We start from the raw sequence: 22,077 nt of genomic DNA, 5'->3' as shown, positions 1-22,077 counted from the left end.
GCTGCAGAGAGCTGGTGACTATCAGTCTCTGGCTCTCTGCTCTACCCCTCCAGTACTCACTGGAGCGCTGGGCTGCGGAGGGGGCAGGAGCGGCTGGGTCAGGCTCTCAGCAGCTCGCCGAGAGGCTGTGCCAGCTTCCGTTCCAGGGCTGGACTGGCTCTTGCTATGTCAGCTGACCGCCGTTGGCTGAAAATGGGTGAAGGCAGTGCAGAACAAACTGCACTCCTGTGATCCATAAGAGAAGTATGCCCAAAATAGCTTTGGCTATACTTCTACTTTAAAGTGGTTGTAAAGGTAGAAGGCTTATGTTAATGCATTCTCTGCATTAGGGTAAAACAACCTTCCTTGTGCAGCCCAACCCCCCCTTCCCTTCCCTGACAGCTGAAACGTCACATCTTATGCCCAACATGGCCAAAGACAAACAATATTGAGGAACACATAGACAAAGTAGCCAACAGAACATAATGTCCATAGCATATAGAGCTGGCCAATTGGAGTACTCTTCACAATAAATCTTTATTGGCTACATGTAAAATGACACAGTGTACAACATGCTGACTTGTTTCGGCTAATGCAGCCTTCCTCATAGCAATTAGCCAAAACGTGTTAGCATCTTGAATATATGCATATATATCCTACCTGTACTCAGTGGGAAAAGAAAATTGATGAAAGGTTGATATAGAACACTATGTAGTTGGTATCAACTGTAAAATAATAAATGCACGACGAAAGATCACTTATGTAGCCAAGATTTATTGTGAAGAATACGCCAAGTGGCCGACTATATACGCTATGGATTAATTGTTTTGGGAGTTGAACACTGCAGCCAGAGTACCGAACTCATCACTTTGGATATAGCAGTTGAGCTAGGGTAAAATTGCTTTACAACAGAACATGACACTTAAAAAAAAACAAAACACAACTTTTCATCAGTAGAGCACCTCTCATATTCTCCTCCTCTCTGCATTTTGTTTAAAATCTTCCTTTAAGCACCAACATAAAAGATAGGATAGATCCACCCTCCTATGTAAAACCAACCGTATAATGAAGACTGGAGACTACTCAAGTTTTGGTCTAATAGTTGAGAAGGTAGGAATCCGGATGGTGGTTCAGCTCCAGGCTCCAATTCCTGGCTGGTCGGACTCAACGGCTGACTGGGATACAGCGGCTCCCCAAATACTGCTGTCCACTCTTTGGAGAGGTCTCCACCATCCAGAGATGAGGCGCTCAGGAGCTCATTCAGCAACTGCATCTCGTCCTTCTCCAGGGAGTCCGCCTCTGCCGGGTCCGAAAGAGGGACATTGGACATGGCTATAGGAGGACGAAGGAACAATTTAGACTTATGTCAGATACAATGCATAGATTGGAGGGGGAAGAAACCATTTTATAAAGAAGGAAATGTGAAAGTTTCAACAGTTAAAAAGGCAAATGTGAAAATCTGCAACGTTTATTAGAGAAAGAAAAAATGCAGCGCAAAGAAAACCTAAAAAGGAAAATATAGTGTATGTAGGAAGTGCATAACTCAGGTTATTTTTGCAATTAGGTTCTGCGATACTCAAGTTATTTGAAGATAGTAAGTCAACAAATCAGGAACCTGGGGGTATTAAAAATGTTCTTGGCCTTGGAAATCATTTGTCTGAAACAGCTTAAAGTGGGAGTGAACTTCCATGTATGATTTTTACCTATAGGTAAGCTTATAATAATGCTCACCTATAGGTACTGTGCACCGTTTAGGGGATATTTACTTTAGATGCAGCCGGTGACGTCACCAGCGCATGCGCTCTGAAGGAACGACATACTCGTGACGTTCCTTTAGTGTTGTGCCATAAACAGTGATTCCCGTGCGCATGTGGGGGAGTGACGTATATGTACATTTAACGTATTGTATTCATGATATTTACCTGTAAAACCTCCCTGCAGACATTCAAAAGCCCTAATCTGCTCTGCTGCTGGACATCGCCATCTTCGATGTAATGTCAGCAGCCCCGACAGACTCAGGTGTCACTCAAGTGGCACTATGTAGTATTCACCTTTGATCCTCCCCCAGCAGCTACCGAATGATTTTATAGATTAAAAAACACTGGAAGTAAGCATTAAAAATACTTGAGTTGTTTTGTTTAAGGTGGTGATCCCCTCAGCAGAACCCTTAATGCGTCCTGCAACACTTAGTCTAACACCTAAAGGGGACCTATAACACTCATCCCAGCACCAGAAGAAACTACTAGGACCTGGAGTGCCTGTATGTACCTATACTCAGGATTACAACCAGTGGCGGCCCGTGCATTGTGGGCGCATGAACGCTGCCCCCCCCCCCCCCAACACCTCCGCCGCCCTCCCCTATCCATGTGCCCGACTCCTTTCAGGACGCGGGACACATGAATTACTATGTCGGGGGTAGGCGAGGGTGTGTATCTTGAAGTACGTGATTAGGGCCAGAGGCTCTAATAGAGTTCAAAATAGGGTGGGCTCGGGGCGCAGAGCACTTTGTCCCGATCTCACCCTGTTGTGTGACGATAGCGAATGAATTTTCGCTATGGTCACACTACAGTTCCTCCCCGCCAATCAGGAGGCAGGTCTGTGAGACCTGTTTCCCGACTGGCCAAAGGGACAGGCGACCCTATTGGACGCCTAGCACTTTGGCGGAAGAGGAGACACACAGGGGAGGAAGCCTGAAGAGTGGACACCGGAACCGCCACTGCCCGGACTGGAGGAGAGGAGGAGGACAGGCCCGTCACTGCAGGAGAGCCCCGCCACACAGCAAGTGCTGCCGAACCACCCGCGGGTTGTCCAGCTGGTGGTCTGGCGGGTGTCGCTGTGGTCAGTGCCGTGCCGCTGTGGTCAGTGCCACGCCGCCCGCCGGCAGGGGGGGGGATGGTGCATTTTTGCCGCCCCCCAAAAAGGAGAACCCATCAGCTGCCACTGATTACAACCCCAATTCCAAAAAAATGCAAGGTAAAGCTATCATGCAAAGAAAGAAGCCATATCCATATCCAGAAACACCACCATCTTCTCTGAGCCAAAGCTCATTTAAAATGGTCTGCTGCAAAGTAGAAAACTGTTCTGCGATCAGAGGAATCAAAGTTTTAGCAACTATGGGCGCCGTATCCTCCAGATGAAAGAGGAGAAGGACCTTCAGGCTTGTTATCAGCACTCAGTTCAAAAGAATGCATCTCTCATGGTATTGGGGTTTATTAGTGTGTATGGAATTTGTACATCTGGAAAGGCACCATCAATGATGAAACATAGACACTATATTACCAAAAGTATTGGGACGGCTGCCTTTACACACACATGAACTTTAATGACATCCCAGTCTTAGTCCATAGGGTTCAATATTGAGTTGGCCCACACTTTGCAGCTAGAACAGCTTCAACTCTTCTGGGAAGGCTGTCCACAAGGTTTAGGAGTGTGTCTATGGGAATGTTTGACCATTCTTCCAGAAGCACATTTGTGGGGTCAGGCACTGATGTTGGACGAGAAGGCCTGGCTTGCAGTCTCTGCTCTAATTCATCCCAAAGGTGTTCTATCGGATTGAGGTCAGGACAGTCAAGTAACCGCTCTCCACAGTTCCCAGACATTTACAGAGAGTTGGTAAATGAAGAGGGGATGCTACACTGTGCTAAACATGGCCCTGTCCCAAATTCTTTTTAAGAAGTGTTGCTGCCATCAATTTTAAAATGACCTGATTTTTTGACTTAAAATTGTATATTTTCTCAGTTTAAACATTTGATATGTTTTCTATTTTCTATTGTGAAAAAAATATGAGATTTGCAAATCATTGCATTCTGTTTTTATATGGATTTTACACAGCGTCCCAACAGTAGTATATATATTTTTTTTAATCAAACACAGTATTTGATCTCCAGGCACGTGACTTTGCCTAGGCTAAGATAACGTCACCAGTCTGCTGCAGACAGCACCATGCATTTTCTCAATCCGAGAGGTTCCATCTGTGTCAGCCATTTGTGAACACAGGCAGGATTTACATAACAAAAGTTCTCTAAACCAGCATTTTAGTCCAAGAAACGTGGTGAGCCTCAGTGCTGAGACAGAGTAGAGCCCAGGACGTACATGCCAAACTGTGCCCCCCCCCCCCCCCCATTCCCAAAGATGCATTATGTGTCAGCAAACCCCTCCCCCCCCAAAAATAAAATAAATTGAGCAGTAATCTGCTTACCCCCCCAAAGTATAAATCCCCCTCCCAGCAGAAATCTTTGCCCCCCCTCTCCCCTCCCAGTTCAAATCCTCTCTCTCTCAAAAAAAAAAAATCACCCCTCCTAGTACAAGGCCTTTCCTCCTGAAATTTCCCCTTCGAGCACAAATCCTCTCCCCCCCCACAGTCCAAAGCCTGATCCCCAGTCCCTGCTCCTAGCACAAATCCCCCCCCCCCCAAAAAAGAAAATGTTTTCCCTCCTAGCACAAATACCCCCCAATCATCCCTACTAGCACAAATCCCCGCCCCCAACCCAAACAAATTGTCCCCTCCTAGCACAAATCCCCTACCCCCTCTACCATATGACCTCTTTTAGCACAAGCCCCCCCAAATCCCTCCTCTTAGCACAAATACTCCTCCCCCTCCCAACACAAATCACCACTCCTAGCACAAACACCCACATTTTCCCACCTAAAACAATTCTTACCCCCTGCTGCCACACAAATTCCCCCTCCTAACACAAACCACCCAATCTCCTTGCAACGCCCCCCCCCCCCCCCCAGCTCACATGAAACCACAGTTCCCAGGTCAGTCACCCCTGCTGCCCACCCCTTGTCCCACCCCTGGTGAGCCTGGATGATGCTTGAAACAGATGGTGCCACCCCTTCTGGAGCCTGTGGGAAGCAGAAAGTGGTGGAGCTCAAGCTAAACCACACAATTTCATGTTGATATTAGCAGAACTTATGTCCCTGGTTCATGGGGCGTGTAAGTGTAAGCTCCTCCGCTTGCCTGCTCTCTAGTCCAGCCATCAGTTTACTAACTATAACCCAAACACATACTTGCTGTGTCCAGTCTGTACACAGATCCAACACATGATCCTCCTTGGGTATAAAACTCACCGCTGTCTTCAAATAGGAACCTTTCGTCCGCTTTCAGGTCTAACAAGTCATCCAGGGTGCCTAAAGAATGGAATACCAAAATTAACAACACATCTACAAATAGTACATAAGAGAACCCTAGAATATAAAAATACCCATTATACCCAACGCCTCTGTATTACCATCAAATGTAGGCATGCTCCCTTTGGTGAAATCAGTCTTCTCTGTGATATATAAAAGAGAGAAAAAAACATGCAAAAGTAAAAAAAAAAAAAAATGAAAATGGTAATGAATAATGATATGAAACCAAAGAAAAACATATTGATGGAACAGAGACCGAAGCGGAGTAAATTAAAGTAGTTCCAAAGGCTAAAGGTTTAGAATGCATCAAGGTAAAAAAAACAAAACAAAAAAAACAACTTTCTGTGCGCAGCCCCTCCCCCCCCTCCAATACTTACCTCAGCCCGATCTCCTTTTGGTGTCTTGCATGAGAGCAGCAGCTCTCCAGGCTCTCTCCCTCCTCATTGGCTCAGAGATAGCAGCAGAAGCCTTGGACTCCCGCTGCGGTCAATAAAAGCCAGTAAGGAAGGAGCAGGGGGCTGGGCCGCTCTCTGTGTGTCTATGGACATACAGAGAGCGGCTCAGGAATGAGCACGCATGAGTGCCCCCATAGCAAGCAGCTTGCTATAAAGGGCACTCAGAGGGGGAAGAAGCCAGGAGCACCGGTGGGGGACCCAAGAAGAGGAGGTTCAGGGTTGCTCTGTGCAAAACCACTGCACAGAGCAGGTAAGCATAACATTTTTGTTATTTTTTTTAGAATTACCTTTACTTTTTATTCTAAGATTTGTTTAAGCTTTCAATCTGATCTCCAGCCTTCCCTTCAGTCTTGCAAATTTGTATAGGATCCTCTCCTGGACTGAAATTGCTTACTTTGATTTCGCTTTTCACAATGTGCATTAGAAGCTGCAGCAAGTCAGACAGAGCCCGTCTTATGTCCTGGCTGAAGATTTCCAGCATAATCTAGCCCTTTTCTCCTCAGCTTGACTGTCCCTGGCCCACCCCCTTTCATTAACCCCTTGGAGCCGTCATCGGCCGGCCCTTTAAGGGGTTTAGAATGCCGGAAGGTGGGGCAGGGCTTATGGTCATGTGACCACTGTGATAGGCTGTCACGGTGGTCACATGATCATAAAGCTCCTGATCACAAGCGGCGATCAGGATCTTTCAGTTAGCCACCGGTAATTGTGCTGGGAGTGTGCAGGGTGTGCTCCCAGCATAGCTCTATTTGCACTAATACATGCAAATATGCAGCCGCTTGGCACCAGTGCCCACCCACCGAGAGGCCGCATATTTGCGCGCACTCGGCGCCAAGAGGTTAATTTGATTCTAGTTTCTTCAATCATGAAGGTTCCGCATTGCATGTGGGTGTTACAGTACACAGGGGACTCTGTATGCAAATGCAAGCTGCCAAGGAATGCCCACTTCTCCAAACTGATAGCCACCCATTAAGACACCCATCTGGTTTGGCAGGCCAACCAGCTGCTAATAAGTCCTGTACTTTCAATCACTCTGGAAGAAATAACATTAAAAAGGTCCAGTTCACTTCTAGCCCACTCACAATGTTTTCAATCAAGCCCTGATGACATGGGCCCCTCCCACAGCTCTACTTTGTGCATAGGCTAACAGGCTCCACCCACTACAGGCGGCCTGCAGAAAACTACAGGAGGGGGCGGAGACAAGACCAGTCACCCTGCACAAGGGGAGGGAGCAGCACTGAGCGGTCCTAAATACAGGAAGCCCCTGCACAGTTTCAAAATGCATCCCTGGATTACTCTACAGATCTGGAAGAAATACACAAAACACACCAAGATTCAAGAAGAACACACATGCCTCACAATATTTCAATATTTACTTATCCTGGAGATCAGCTCTAAAAATGTAGAGGTGTAGCAAATAATAAATAACAGGATAGGAGTAGAGAAACTGGTAAATCAGGGTCATTCAGCAAATTTCTTTGGAATCATTTTTGTAACCACTTAAATAAAGGAATGCAAAATTTGTCTGATCCAAAAAAAAAACAAAAACAAAAAAAAGCATCTCATGAACCCCAATTAACTTGGTACATGAGTCAACCAGTTCTCAGTAGACAGGAAATTTGCACAATGTTCTGGCAAATCTGGACTTCACAATTCACTGAGCAAGGTCAAACTCATTGCATTTTCCAGAGTGATTCACTTATTCTTGTGGGGGTGTCAAAGTATTTTTGGACCTATATTTTTGTGCCAGCTTTTCCTCCAATAAGTACGTACTACAATGTTCAAGACAACGGCCACAAATGTATCTGATGACTGATGTCCCTTTCTGACAATGCAGCCCAAGTGACTGGAACTCTTATTTACCTGGAGACATGGCCAAAGAATCCCGATCCTCATTATCCTGCTGCTGGTCATCCAGTGAGATCAGTCTGTGAAAAGGATTAAAGAAAAAGCTTTAGTTGTTATAGTGGCATAAGGCCTAGCATTGCAATCTCTCTCTCACACAGCTATGAAATACCCAGAATCCTCTGGGACTCCATAGCCCCCATAGGGTATAGGTTTCCCCAATGTTTTCCCAACCTTTGACTTACTAGATCCTTCTTTAAATGTAGGGACCCCTCCTCCTTAAGCTGGAGTTTAGCTAAAGACAACACTAACTTTAGCTTCACCTTAACTGTAGCCAGCCTGAACTTTTATATTCTCTGTGGTCGTTAGCTTTCCCCTAAGCTTGGGATATTGATTATTGGTGCCTGCTGCTGTTGAGTTGTTTTCAGTAGTTAGTGTGAGATGAATACTTATCCACCCCAGCCAAACATGGAGGGTTTTAGTTAAGTGATGTGAGCTGCGGAGAGAAGATACATGTTTGGTACAACCTTCTAGAAGGTTCTTCTCCTTTTGGCCTTTGTCTGGTGAGGATGCCACAATGAGGAGAACTTTTTCTTCTTGGATCTTGCCCCAGCTGTGGCTCAATGAATCTAAGCTGGCCCGTGTTGGGGCCCAAAGAATCCAAGTAGCTTGCTGGATGTTACCTTCAGAAAAAGCTACAGCAAGGGATGGCTACCTGTACGGAAGACGTCAGGAAGATGGCTACCAGTATGGAGCATCTCTAGAGAAGTCAGGAAGATGGCTATTTACAAATAGCATCTTCTTAATGGATGATGGCTACCTTTGTGGAGCATCGCTGGGAAAAGCTACTTTGGAAGGGTGACTACCTGTATGGAGCATCTTTAAAAGAATCAGGAACATGGCTATCTGTATGGAGCATCTTTTGGGAAAATCTACTAAGAAATATGAAAGGTGACTACCTATATAGATCATCTTTAGAGAAGCCAGGGAGATGGCTACCAATATGGAGCATCTCTAGAGAAGTCAGGATGATCAATACCTGCATATAGCATTTTAAAGGAATCAAGATGATTGCTACCTTTATGGAGCATCTATGGGAAAATCTACAATGAAAGGTGATTACCTGTATAGAGCATCTCTAGACAAGAACACACAGACACATCATGGGAGGAAAAGACTGCCGATAACCTGCAAGTCTGTTTACATGTGATCAGCTGATCACATGGAAAAGGGCCTCTGTGATTGGCCCTTTATGGTGATCTGTAATGGCACGGAAGGTTCTAGTTACGCCTCTGACTAAAGATCATTATAAAGGAATCAGGACCGCCATCCTCCTGCTGGTGATCCCTCAAGTGATAACTAAAGCTCTATATAAAGGAATCGAGACCTCCTGGTGCTGGTGGTTTCTCTAGTGATTACGATTTCTCTAGGACCTCCTTTTGGAGGAGATGTTGGCGGGAAACTTTTCTAGTAGAAGTTACTTTTTTTGTGTGTGTCTCATACTGTCCTCAGCATTCAGCTACTTACTGACTGTCGTCCTGTTTATCGGGAGGATTTTCCTTGGCTTTCGACTTTTTCTTACTTTGGTGACATGGCTTGTTAAAGGGATCCTGTAAACTCTGGAAGAGATAGACTTTTTATAATTACATAGCTAATCAAATAAAAAAAAAAAAAAAAAAAAAAAAAAAAAAAGACCTAAGCCCATTGAGTTCAACCACATTTAAAAGGGAATCTATCACCTTGTCTGTTCTGGGCAAAGTGACAGGTTTTCTAGAGATCCCGTCCCAGAATCATTTATACTCTCTTTCTCACACTCCCGTCACTCCATTCATCTATGGGCCTAGATCCTGTGTAAGCTATGTGTTGGAGCTTACACAGGGCTAATGACCTGCTCCCTTCTTTCATGTGACATGTTTAAGCCTGGCAATTGGCCACTCAGCCCTAAGGACTAAATCCTGGGAGCATAGAAAGCAGGTTACAGGCTTCCCATGCCCAGAAGCACCGGGCTTTTGCTACAGATATGAGGGACAAATGATATGGCGGTGTAGCAGCCAAAATGTCATATTTTTTTTGGGATAGAGTGGAAGAGGTTAAAGCTGGAGAAATGTTAGAACATCTGAAAATGTCATGTTTATTGCCATTTCTGTCCTCCTGTTCCAGTGACAAGGAATAGGAGGACAATATTGAAGGACAATAGTGAAGGAAAATATTCCCAGTGGGGTCAAAGTTGTTGATTCTTCCCCACTCTATCTAAACTAAAAAAAAAATGTCTGGAGTTTGGCTTTAGAGAGACTCTGTCAACTTGCCTTTCAGAGTAAACCTCCCCCCCCAACTACCTTATACTTGCCTCCATAACAATATTCCATTGCTCCTAATGCCGTGTACACACGGGCGGACTTTTCAGCATCAAAAGTTTCGGCGGTCTTTTGACGGACTTTTGAACGGATTTGCCTACACATGATCACACCAAAGGCCGACGGATTCATACGTGATGACGTACGACCGGACTAAAATAAGGAAATTGATAGCCAGTAGCCAATAGCTGCCCTAGCGTCGGTTTTCGTCCGTCAGACTAGCATACACACGAGCGGATTTTTCGACCGGACTCGAATCCGTCGGAAAGATTTGAAACATGTTTCAAATCTAAAGTCCGTCTGATTTTCACCCGAAAAAGTCTGCTGCAGGTCTGATGAAGACCACACACGGTCGGATTGTCCGACGGATTCGTCCCGTTGGACCAGTCTGGTTGAAAAGTCCGGCTGTGTGTACACGGCATTACTCTACAGCTACTGAACCTAGACATGTCGGCGCTTAGAGGGAGCAGTGATGTCTCCCCTCTGTGACAGTACTCACGCCCAGTGATTGGCCACTAAGCCTTAGCACTGCATCATGGGAGGATGACACATGCTTTCCCATATCCAAAAATGCCAGGTATTGCACGCCAAAACATACCTGTATGTTGGAAGAGCACTGGACTATGGTTTTAGATTCAGATTTTAGAGTCAGCTCTCTGTCAGCCAGGGTATTCTTGAAGGACCCAGAGCTAGTGAATAGAGTAATGTGGAGAGAATAAGAGCGCCATGGGGGTCTAGTAAAAACTTCAATTTCCCACTCCCGCTTGTACAGTCATGTCCGGTAGATTCCATCCAGGGAGCAGGCGGGGCACAGAGTCTATTTAAACTGCTTGCAATGTCTGAGAGCAAAAATGGTAAACCACAAGGTGCACACAGAGCAATCCTGTTCATCATTGATATGATAGCAGCCTCAGTACATCTCCAACCCGGCCACACCATCGACGTGTTTCGCCCCACCCATGGGGCTTAGCCATGACTAAGCCACGTGGGTGGGGCACAATGCGTCGGGATGTGTGGTCGGGACGGAGATGGGACTAAGGCTGCTATCATCTCTTTGATGTATGGGATTGCTTGGTGCATGGCTTGCAGTTTTCCATTCTTACTCTCAGGCATTAGATGCGCTACGGGGATAATGTTTATTTTGCAAGACATGGGGTCACAAGAGAAAGCCAGCACATTTTGACAGCTCAGTACTACCCCATCATCAGGTCTTGAAGATTGATTATAAACAAGGAAAATACTGAACTAAAGTATGGAATTGTGTTTAGGTTGGTCAGGCAGCCAAATGTGTTGGCTTTCTCAATTGACCTCTTGTTGTGGGAAACAAAAATTTACTGGACTTATACTTGTGGTGCACTCCACATTCCTTAGATATTTTGAAAGAAGGAACAGCAAGGGGAAGCTGTGGAGTATAAGGTGGTTGGGAGGACTTAAAACAGACTCCATCACTATGTCCCAGATGGGCAAGATGAAAGGGTTTCCAATCAGACAACTAGAGCAAAGCGTGAAGCGAAAAATATATGACATAAATTGCGCATAAAGGCTTCCAAAGAGAACAATTGAAGATACAATGAACAGCGTGTTGCACTTTGTGTGTCATCTTCACTGATAAGGCCATTGTTCCAAAACATGTTTTCAGTTCTCAGAACAAATTGAAGATGTAGAGAAGGAGCTCCAGTTTCCGGGCTTGGCTGGAAAAATAACCTGTTTATCAGTCAGCTTTCAGTCGTGACTACAAAAATAACCTGAAACCAAACAAGAGATGGCTCCTGGAAACTGTTATAATAGTAAACAATATTTCTTCCCCTCGTGCCATTAGATGAACGCCCACACGGGCTGGTAATTAATGGAGCTGAAAACTGCCAATATCTCCTCGCGTAGGTTTTTTGTCACACATTTTATTAATGAACATATTTTAACAACTGAACAAATTGTCTCAAAATATAACTCATTGCCCCAAAGTACTCAGATGGGAAAATAACTTATGACTCAGTGATGGCGCCCCTTGTCCAGCACATACTCGCTTTTCTTTAATCACATTTATCTTTATTAAAGTGTGACTTCAGCCAAAACTTGTTTTTTTTTTTATTGTCAATACTTCTGTGGAGTTTTTATTGCTGTCCCCGTTGAAGAAATGTACCCTTGCCTCCTATCTGGATGGTACCAGGACAAGACATGAAGGGGAACAGGTTTCACCAGAACAGAAGACTCCTTCCCTATTTCTTCTAAATATCTGTAATTTTGTGGGTGTCTCTGTCTCCATTGGAGAGACATTCTACCACTTCCTTACATGGTGACACCATGTCACTAGGAAAGAAAGTGAAATTCTCTCAAATGAGAACGAACACAGCAATAAAATCCTTAACATAAGATAAGAGATAGAAGCCATGTATAAAAGTCCAGAATGATATTTTATATTTTACGTAAAGGCCAAATATGGGAATTTTGAAAGTTCTCCCTTGCAAGGACCGACTGCGACCACGCTGCAAGGGCCGACTACGACCACGCTGCAAGGGCCGACTGCGACCACGCTGCAAGGGCCGACTGCGACCACGCTGCAAGGGCCGACTGCGACCACGCTGCAAGGGCCGACTGCGACCACGCTGCAAGGGCCGACTGCGACCACGCTGCAAGGGCCGACTGCGACCACATGGGCTGACTGCACCCACGCTGCAAGGGCTGACTGTGACCACAATGCAAGGGCTGACTGTGACCACAATGCAAGGGCTAACTGCTGGTTTAGCCGAGAGGAGAAGTACTTTTACTTACCCAATTCTATGCTCCACCAGCAGATGGTATTCTCCCATGCTTCAGCAGTGCACTGTCCTTCGGTGTCCTCATGCCCAATGCGGAGACATCAAGACCGTAGACTATTGGAGCATGGGGGAGAAGATGCAGTGGAGCCCGGTCTTGCAGTGTAGAGGAGCGAAGGATCAGGCAAGTAAATCTTTTTAGGTCATCTAAACCTTAACAAGCAATTATTGGGCGCAACCCCAATGCAAAGGAGATTTTTCAAGTTTTTTTACAGTTGAGCTTTAAAATCACCAAGGAAAATCCAACATGCTTTAGGGGTTGTGAAAGTCCCTCTTCTTCAGGACTTAATAGGCTCAAAAGAAGTTTGGAAAAACCGAACTAAGGCTTCCAGTGGGACTGTCAGCAATACAATGCCTGTCCTTCTGATATTATTGCCGGTCCAGATTAAATTCTTCAAAGCCTATTCAGCCATGATGAAAGGGGAATTTTACAACCCTTGAATCGCATTGGATTTTTCTTGGCGATCTTAAATAAAACATCATCATGCTGGACCTTTATACTTGGAGTGATGCCTCTATGCTTTATGTAGGTACTCCATCATCAGAAGTCCTATAACCAAAAGGGTTGGCAGTCGACTCCAATATAAAAACTCAAAGCCTTTTAAATACACAGAATAATCCAGGGCTCCTCATCTCCTGAAGAACTATTGAGCAATAAAAACATGACAGAGGATCTTACCTATTCCCTCCCCATCCAAAATGAAAAAAAAAAAAGTAATAGGGAATCTTTTCGGCGGGGACAAAGACGAAAGCACATCTTAGCCGAATGAGAAAGGGTTAGAACTTCTGGCAATGTTTTAATTGCTGCTCCTGCTTTCCTTTCCTGGTGAGAACTTTTCTCTCCATTTCTTATATGGGTGTCACAGGGATAAGAAGTGAATACAAATCTCCCTGATAGGGACACTGACAGAAATAACCTGAAAATATAAATTTTCCCCACTCGACCTCAAAAAGCAAAAAGAAACAAAACATTTTGTTTAAAAAAAAGTAAAAGGAAAAAGAAGAGTATTTCCTTTCTGGAGTAGGGTTTTTCAATCTTTTTTTAGTCAAGGCATCCTTTAGAATTGCACCCGATCCCGGGGCACACCAGTCTGAGGGCTCGTTCACACAAAAGGCGGTGCGTCCGAACCTGAGCGTTTTTTTTGCGTGTTCTGTTTTTTTATAAAGCTGCTCTATGCCCATTAAACATGCAAAAAAGGTGCTGGCATGATTTTTAAATTGAGCCCCGCCAAAATACATGGTACTGCGGTACCATGTGTTTAAGTGGGTGCAAGCAAACATGCAATTGGGAAATGCGTGGGGGTGCCATTAAGAATTATTGGCACCCATGCGCAACTGCAAAAAATTCACCGCATTTTCATGTGGTGCGGGAAAACGCGCAATTTCACATATTTTATTCTGGTGTGAAAAAGCCCTAAAATGTATTTTGTAAGGCAGAGTTAAATGGTCAGTAGGTTGTGAATCCACTCCCCCTGCTAGCATGACAACCCCCCCCCCCCCCCAGAAAAAAAAATTATAATCCCGCTGTCTAGCACTAATCCCCCCTCCTGACACAAAGCCCCCCTCCCTCCCCACCCTTCCAGGCTCTCTCCTCTACGTTATCTGTACTTTTGCCGGCAAAACTGAAAGCTGTGACTGCCCTGCCCTTAGCAACCGATGACATCATCTGTTGGTAGGACTCGGGCGGGTAGCTTAGACAGCTTTCACTTTTGCTGGCAAAAGTACAGATAACAGAGGAGGAGACAGCCCAGAGGAGGGACAGGATGTGCTCTCCCTCCTCTCTGTCCACAGAACTTAACACAGTAACCCTTTCATGGTCAGGGAATGAACAGGGCTTTTTGTCATTTTGCTGCGGCACCCCTGTGGACACTTTGTGGAACCCCAGGGTGCCGCGACACCCCGCTTAAAAAACCCTAGAGTACAAATGTCACAACAGAAATTCAGCATTGGAAGAGAATGTTTAGCTTACCTTTATTGTAGTGAATTCGTATGGCTGATACCCCTTGAAGCTTTCATGAATTGCTGCCATTGTGTGAGAGGTTTTCTCCCAAAAATGAAGCAAAGTTGTCTATTTGAGAAAAAAAAAGGGAAAGAAAATGATATGGATCGTTAAGTATTGTCAGGCACAGCTCAATCCACTAAGCTTCAATTCTTGCATTCTTTGCCATAGTGGTCATTACTTTTTTGTTCTCATTAAGAGCAATTCCCGTAGCTAATTCACAAGTAAAAGTTTCCTGTTGCTCCTATACGTAGCACTACCTCATAGGGGCCGCTGGTAATGACTTGTTCCCTAAAAGAAAAAGGAGGCTGCCCACCATGGCAAGCACCGGTCCATTCACACCAACTCCAGTAACAGTCCAGGGGGTGACTTTTTAGTATTTATTGCTTGAAGAAACTTTAACAGGAGAGGGGTTTAGGGTTGCAGGATACTCCAAAAATCGATCAATAGAAATGATGGGAGGACAAGCTTCTCACTAATCTTCTCACAGCAGCCTTTCCCGAAGGTGACAGGGAATTGTCAGTATATCCAGGACTCTATCAGATGAGTCCCAGTCCACGTAACAACCTCAGGCACTTAGATCCCTTCTAGCACAAGTCCACAGCAAGGTCTTTACTCAAAATGTCTTTTGGGCAGTCACCCACCCATTCTGCACAGGTAGATCTTCAGAGAGGGAGATTAAAGGATCTTCCTCCAGACCAGAACTTCAGGACAGTACCCTTCAGCAAATGCTCCGTTACCAGTCTTCCCTGGGCCCTCAGCCCAGCTTCTGCTGAGACCCAGACCGCAAACCCTATTTCAGAAACTCTCTCCTAGGGGCTTTAGCCCCCCCTCCCCCCCAAGGTGACTGAACACTCCCAAAAGAGGAGACACACTTACCCAGAGCTTCCCAAACATTTATCACCTTCCCAGCCACCTTCTGGATGCCTCCTTCCAGGAAACGGCTGAAGCATGATAAATATTATACTAGACGTCTGCATCTCCCTGCCCTATATGCTTGAAGTGGTGGGAGGAATCAAACACCCAGCTTAGGAAATCCAGAACAGACAAAAATAATCAATCCCAGTTCCACTCACTACAACGAGGCCAAAAGCTAAATTCCCTAGCATATACCTAGCAGCAGGGAACGTGGGGGAGGACGCAGTTTCGGCACCTCCAGCGCTGAATATATGTAATGGCAAGGGGTGCTGGGGTGTGCTAAAAAAATCTATTGATGCTGGCTGCTGGAGGATCTATTGTTCCTGAAGGGGATCTATATTTGCATTGCAGCGGTCTATTATTGTTGCTGGGGGAGGGAGGCTTATGTTGCTGGTGGGGTCAATTGTTGCTGAAAGGGATCTACTGTTGAGGGAGGGGGTCTATTGTTGCTGGCTACTAGTGAGTCTGCTGATGCTAGGAAACCTATTGTTGCTGGGGGGAATCCATTGTTGCTGGGGGGAATCCATTGTTGCTGGGGGGAATCCATTGTTGCTGGCTACTGGAGAGTCTATTGATGCTGGGAAATCTGTTGTTGCTACATGGGTCTATAGTTGTTGGGGTTCATTGTTGCTGGGGGGATCTATTGTTGCTGGGAAGGGTCTATTGCTGCTGGGGATCTACTGTACTGCTTTTCCTCTTAATAGCAAATTCCATACAAATTACTTATCGCCACAAAAAGATACTTGATTCCATAGTCTCTAAAAGGGGTGGGACTGGGAGGTGGATAGGGGGTGGAACCAAGGGATGTTGCTCAGAGGTGGGTAGGGGGCAGAGACAAGAAGGGACTCAGAAGGGGGGAGTTTTTGCACCTATTCTTTTTAAGGGAAAAAGCCCTGCCTAGCCGCTGAACTAGGAGAACGGTACATCCATAGTGGATCACCCCCTTGGCTGAACCGGGTGCAATGCCAAGCAGGGGCTCAACCCTCCACCGAGTTGGCAACACACCCATAAAAAAAAAAATAACCAACTGGCAGCACCCCGGTATATCAACACTTGTAAAATGCTATTATTTCTGAACAAACTTGAAGAAGCCTCACCTGAGACCTCCAGGTATTCGGAAAAGGCGTTTCACCCATCTTTACAATGAAGCCCAGTAGCGGGTGAAAGTTGTCAGTGGAGGAGGTCTTGGTGGGGCTTTTTGAAGTTTGCCCTGGAATAATAAAGTTTTACAGGTGCTGACGACATTTACGGTCCTGATGCTGCCAGATGTTTTTGTCTGGATGTGTTCCAAGCTAACACACCAGGATAAGGACACTTATTAAAAAAAGAAAATGACAGTTATTTTCAGAAGTCCAATGAGTTTTGAAATTTGCAGTCACATGGCTAAAAGAAACATTCTTATCCTTGTGTTAAATCTTTGTGAATTCAGCCAACTGTCTCTGCTAAGAAACGGCGATGATTATCTAAATATAAATTGCTATAGCTTTGTGAAGTTCTACTTGCCAGCTGCCTAACTGGGAAAATACATCATGACTTTGATGTTTAATACCGGAGTTATGGCTGCAGCTAGATTCCATAACCTCTGGTATTAATTTTTCCCTCAGGTGTCGGTCTTTCCGATAAAAGTAATCCTAGCGGCAGATTCACTGTTGGATCACTTTTAGAAGTGGCAGGAGGGGCCCTGCTTCTTTCCAGTGGTTCCCGGGCTTACCTGGGTGATCGGTAGCTCCGGGAACCGATCAGGTGCTAGCGGCAGCTGGTCACAGAGATGAGCAAAGGAAAGATGGCCTCCGCTCATCTCTATGGCCTAGGAGGACCGGAGAAACGTCATGGCATCACTTTTGATTCCGGCCCAATGTAAAGAGGGGCTTTTTTTTTTTTTTTTTTAACTAAAAGATCATTTTTTTGATATTTTGTTTTTAAAAAGTAGAGGAGAGATTTAGGGTCTTCTAGACCCCAGATCTCTCCATAAAGAGGACCTGTCATGCTGTATTGTTATTGCAAGGGATGTTTACATTTCTTGCGATAGCAATAAAAGTGATCAAAAATGTTAAAAACAAATAAAATTGTAATAAAAGAAATAATGTATATATTCTTTTTTTTAAAGTGCCCCCGTCCCCCCTGTGCTTTTGCGCAGTGGTAAACGCATATGTAGGTCATACCCACGCAAACGGTGTTCACACCACACGTGAGGTATCGCCCGTGAATGTCAGAGCGAGAGCAATAATTCTAGCACTAGACCTCCTCTGTAAAGCCCAGGACACACAATCAGAATATCGTTAAAAAAATAACCACTTTTGAAGCGATCGTACGATAAATTGATCATTAGTACATAGCTTTCTTCCGGAATTTTCCGAAAGGACAAACACGAAAATCTTTTTCGTATGATACCAGATCGTACTATATTTGTTTAATCAGTACAGTTTTCATCCAAAAATACAATACGAATACAATACATCATTTACAAATTATTATTCTGTCATATGAGAACTTTTGAACTTTAGTTACCCATTCATTTTAGATCTGGAGTCTAGCATGCAAATAAAAAAAAATAAATAAAAAAAAAAAAAAACAGACAAACATTCATCTGATATTCTTATCATGTGTATCAGGCTTAACTCTAAACAGGTAACCTGTAGACATTTTTACAGCGTCGCCTATGGAGATTTTTAAGCACCATTCCACGAGTGTGCACAATTTTAAGGCATGACGTTAGATATCCATTTACTCAGGGTAATGTCATCTTTTAACTTTTACAAAAAAAATAAAAAAATAATCAAGATATGTATTGTTTTTTTTTGTTTTTTTTTTTTAATTCATTAAAGTGTATTTTTTCCCCCAAAAATTCCTTTGAAAGACCGCTGCTCAAAAACCATGCAACATAAAAAAAATTGCAACGACCATTTTATTCACTAGGGACACTGCTAAAAAAAAAAAAAATATATATATATATATATATATATATATATATATATATATATATATATATATATATATATATATATATATATATATATATATATATATATATTATTTTCTAGCAAAAAATACTGATTTTTACTTGTAAACAAAGAGTGCCAGAAAAAGGCCTGGTCTTTAAGTGGTTTTTTATTACAGATACCTATATAGCACCTCAATTTAGGCAGCACTTTATGTATACATCATACTGTCAAAAGCCTGCCTTTACATGCACATGAACTTTAATGACACCCCAGTCTTAGTCCGTAGGGTTCTATATTGAGTTGGCCCACCCTTTGCAGCTATAACAGCTTCAACTCTTCTGGGAAGGCTGACCACAAGGTTTAGGAGTGTGTCTATGGGAATGTTTGACCATTCTTCCAGAAACGCATATCTGAGGTCAGGCACTGATGTTGGACGAGAAGGCCTGGCTCGCAGTCTCCGCTCTAATTCATCCCAAAGGTGTTCTATTGGGTTGAGGTCAGAACTCTGTGCAGGCCAGTCAAGTTCCTCCACCCCAAACTCACTCATCCATGTCTTTATGGACCTTGCTTTGTGCACTGGTGCTCAGTCAGGTTAGAACACGAAGGGGCCATTCCCAAACTGTTCACACAAAGTTGGGAGCATGAAATTGTCCAAAATGTCTTGGTATGCTGACGCCTTAAGAATTCTCTTCACTGGAACTAAGGGTCCAAGCCCAACCCCTGAAAAAAAAAAAAAAAACCACACCAAAATCCTCCCTCCATCGACTATTTGGACCAGTGCACAAAGCAAGGTCCATAAAGACATGGATGAGCGAGTTTGGGGTGGAGGAACTTGACTGGCCTGCACAGAGTCCTGACCTCAACCCAATAGAACACCTTTGGGATGAATTAGAGCGCAGACTGCAAGCCAGGCCTCACAAATGCACTTCTGGAAGAATGCAGAAACATTCCCATAGACACACTCCTAAACCTTCCCAGAAGAGTTGAAGCTGTTATAGCTGTAAAGGGTGGGTCAACTCAATATTGAACCCTACGGACTAAGACGACATTAAAGTTCATATGCATGTAAAGGCAGGCGTCTCAATACTATTTCCAATATAGTGTATATTGTACATTCACATCAGTCCCTGCCCTCAAGGAGCTTACAATCTAAGGTCCCCAACTCTCATTCATACACATACTAGGGCCAATTTAGACAGGAGCCAAGTTACCCACTAGCATGTGAATTGATATTTATATTACTTATAAACAGAAAGGTATTGAAACTGATTTACTAAGGAGTTGTGAATCTTTACCAGATGACAGTAAAAGCGCAACAGGGTCTCAAATCCCTCACCACTAAACTAATAAAGTTTTGGCAGGACATACACGATGGTTTGGAAGAGGTTGATTTTTACAAAACACATGAAAATAGAAGGCCGGTACCTGGTATGACGCCAAGACATGGGATAGCAGGTTACATCTGCTGGCACGTAGGAGGTCCACCTTCTCGCACACATCTGTTTTCAGTCTATCGAAAGAAGATTTGGTGTGACGGACCTGAGCCTGGACCTGAGGGAGGAAGAAGAAATCCTTGTAAGTCTCGGATGGAACGTCCCATCAGTCAGTTCTAGATCTGCACGGTAATGATGGATTTTTCACTAAAAACACACAAAAACATCACATTCCCTTCTTTAACCGCTTCAGCCCTGGAACATTTGGCTGGCCAAAGACCAGAGCCCTTTTTGCGATTCGGCACTGCGTCGCTTTAACTGACAATTGCGACATTGCTCCCAAACAAAATTGACGTCCTTTTTTCCCCACAAATAGAGCTTTCTTTTGGTGGTATTTGATCACCTCTGCGGTTTTTATTTTTTGCGCTATAAACAAAAAAGTGTGACAATTTTGAAAAAAACGCATTATTTTTTTACTTTTTGCTATAATAAATATCCCCAAAAAATATATAAAAAAAAACAAAAAAAAACAAAAAACATTTTCTTTCTTCAGTTTAGGCCGATACGTATTCTTCTACATATTTTTGGTAAAAAAAAAAAATAAAAATAATTGAAATAAGCGTTTGATTGGTTTGCGCAAAAGTTATAGCGTCTACTAAACAGGGGATAGTTTTATGGCATTTTTTTTTATTAATTTTTTTTTTTTTTTACTAGTAATGGCGGCGATCAATGATTTTTATCGTGACTGCGACATTATGGCGGACAGATCAGACACTTTTGGCGCTATTTTGGGACCATTCACATTTATACAGCAATCAGTGGGATTAAAAATGCATTGATTACTGTGTAAATGTGATTGTCAGTTTAGGTGTTAACCACTAGGGGGCAGTGAAGGGGTTAAATGTGTCCTAGGGAGTGATTCTAACTGTGGGGGGGGAGGGGCTACGTGTGACACGACACCTGATTACAGGGAGCTGTGATCAGTGTCACTAGGCAGAACGGGGAAATGCTTGTTTACACCAGCATTTCTCCGTTCTCTTCCTCTCCGTGAAACGATTGCAGGTATTGATGTCCACGGGACCCGCGATCACACTCACGGAGATTGCGGCGTGCGCCCGCAAACCGCTTCTTAAAGGGCAACATACAGGTACGTTAATCTGCCTGTACATGCCCATCTGCCAACGGATATCTGTGTGAGCCGGTCGGCAAGTGGTTAAAACTGACCTCCGGCCTCCCCATCAGTCTTGCACAATTGTACCGGCTCCTCTCCCGTACTGAAATGGCTTACTCTGATTTCACCGCACACTGTGAGCTTCTCATAATGTGCATTAAAAGCTGAAGCAAGTCACATAGAGCTCCGCCTCATTCCCAGCATCCTCTAGCCTTTCCTCATCATTAATTGTCCCTGCCCCCCCCCCTTCCATCATTGGATTTTAGTTCTTTCACCCAGAGAGGCTCAGCATCTCATGGTGGTGCTTCCTAGACCCGCTTGTATGCAAATACAGCCTGCCTAGGAAAGCCCACTCCTCCAGATTGACATCACACTTTAAAGGCATTCTGATATTTGCATAACTCCTTCCAAAAGCCAGCCCACTGCTTACATCAGGGTTAAAGTGTTACTAAACCCAGGAGCCTGCATTCACTATATCTGGTCTCCCACAGTACACAGAACATGGAAATCCAATTATTTAAGTAAATATAAACTGCTAAATACTTTTTCTCATCAGCAGTATATAGCAGTCTTGTGACTTCTATCAGTGTCTGGTTAAAGCTTGTAGGAGAAGTTTTCATTCTACTCTGACTGTCCTACGAGGCTGCAGGACCCCCGACCTTCTGTCTGGACAGCGATTGGCCCTGTGCTGATCACATGCACCCTCCCAAGAAAAAAAAAACAAAAAACACACCTCTCTATCAATACACACCAAACTGAGCATGTGCAGAGTGCCCCCAAGGCTCTGTTCTATCAGGAGATGGATTGGAAACTGTGGAAGAAGGGGAGGATCAGAGAAGACAGGATCAAACAGCCTTTTTACACAATGCGGAGGATTAACCCCTTAGGTTCCACAGTGAGTATAACAAGCATGTTTTACTGCATATACAGACTGATTTTACTGCTGTGGGTTTAGTAACACTTTAAAGTGATTGGAAAGTGTTTTTTTTCCTAAAAAATAACAAACATGTTATACTTACTACCTCTGTTGCAGAGAAT

The 22,077-nt window shown here is 44.2% G+C and overlaps 1 protein-coding gene across 3 annotated transcripts in view; it reads right to left on the bottom strand.

The window, feature by feature from the left end:
- The window catches only part of ICA1 (islet cell autoantigen 1), a 107,067-nt gene that overhangs the window by 11,450 nt on the left and 73,540 nt on the right, over positions 1 to 22,077 (bottom strand). For 2 of the 3 annotated variants that reach the window (XM_073629544.1, XM_073629543.1), the window contains exons 7-13: positions 19,861 to 19,986; positions 14,546 to 14,644; positions 8,937 to 9,028; positions 7,428 to 7,492; positions 5,214 to 5,255; positions 5,053 to 5,112; positions 1,039 to 1,311 (exon numbers count right to left, since the gene is read on the bottom strand). In XM_073629544.1, the coding sequence (XP_073485645.1) occupies positions 1,039 to 1,311; positions 5,053 to 5,112; positions 5,214 to 5,255; positions 7,428 to 7,492; positions 8,937 to 9,028; positions 14,546 to 14,644; positions 19,861 to 19,986 (757 nt within the window). The remainder of the gene's footprint in view (positions 1 to 1,038; positions 1,312 to 5,052; positions 5,113 to 5,213; positions 5,256 to 7,427; positions 7,493 to 8,936; positions 9,029 to 14,545; positions 14,645 to 19,860; positions 19,987 to 22,077) is intronic. The other variant, XM_073629545.1, reaches the window with a different exon arrangement.

This window comes from Aquarana catesbeiana, linkage group LG05, assembly GCF_042186555.1.
Source record: "Aquarana catesbeiana isolate 2022-GZ linkage group LG05, ASM4218655v1, whole genome shotgun sequence".
Classification (NCBI taxonomy): domain Eukaryota; kingdom Metazoa; phylum Chordata; class Amphibia; order Anura; family Ranidae; genus Aquarana; species Aquarana catesbeiana.
The sequence above is the reverse complement of the archived record's forward strand: the minus strand, read 5'-3'. Positions and strand labels throughout refer to the sequence as shown.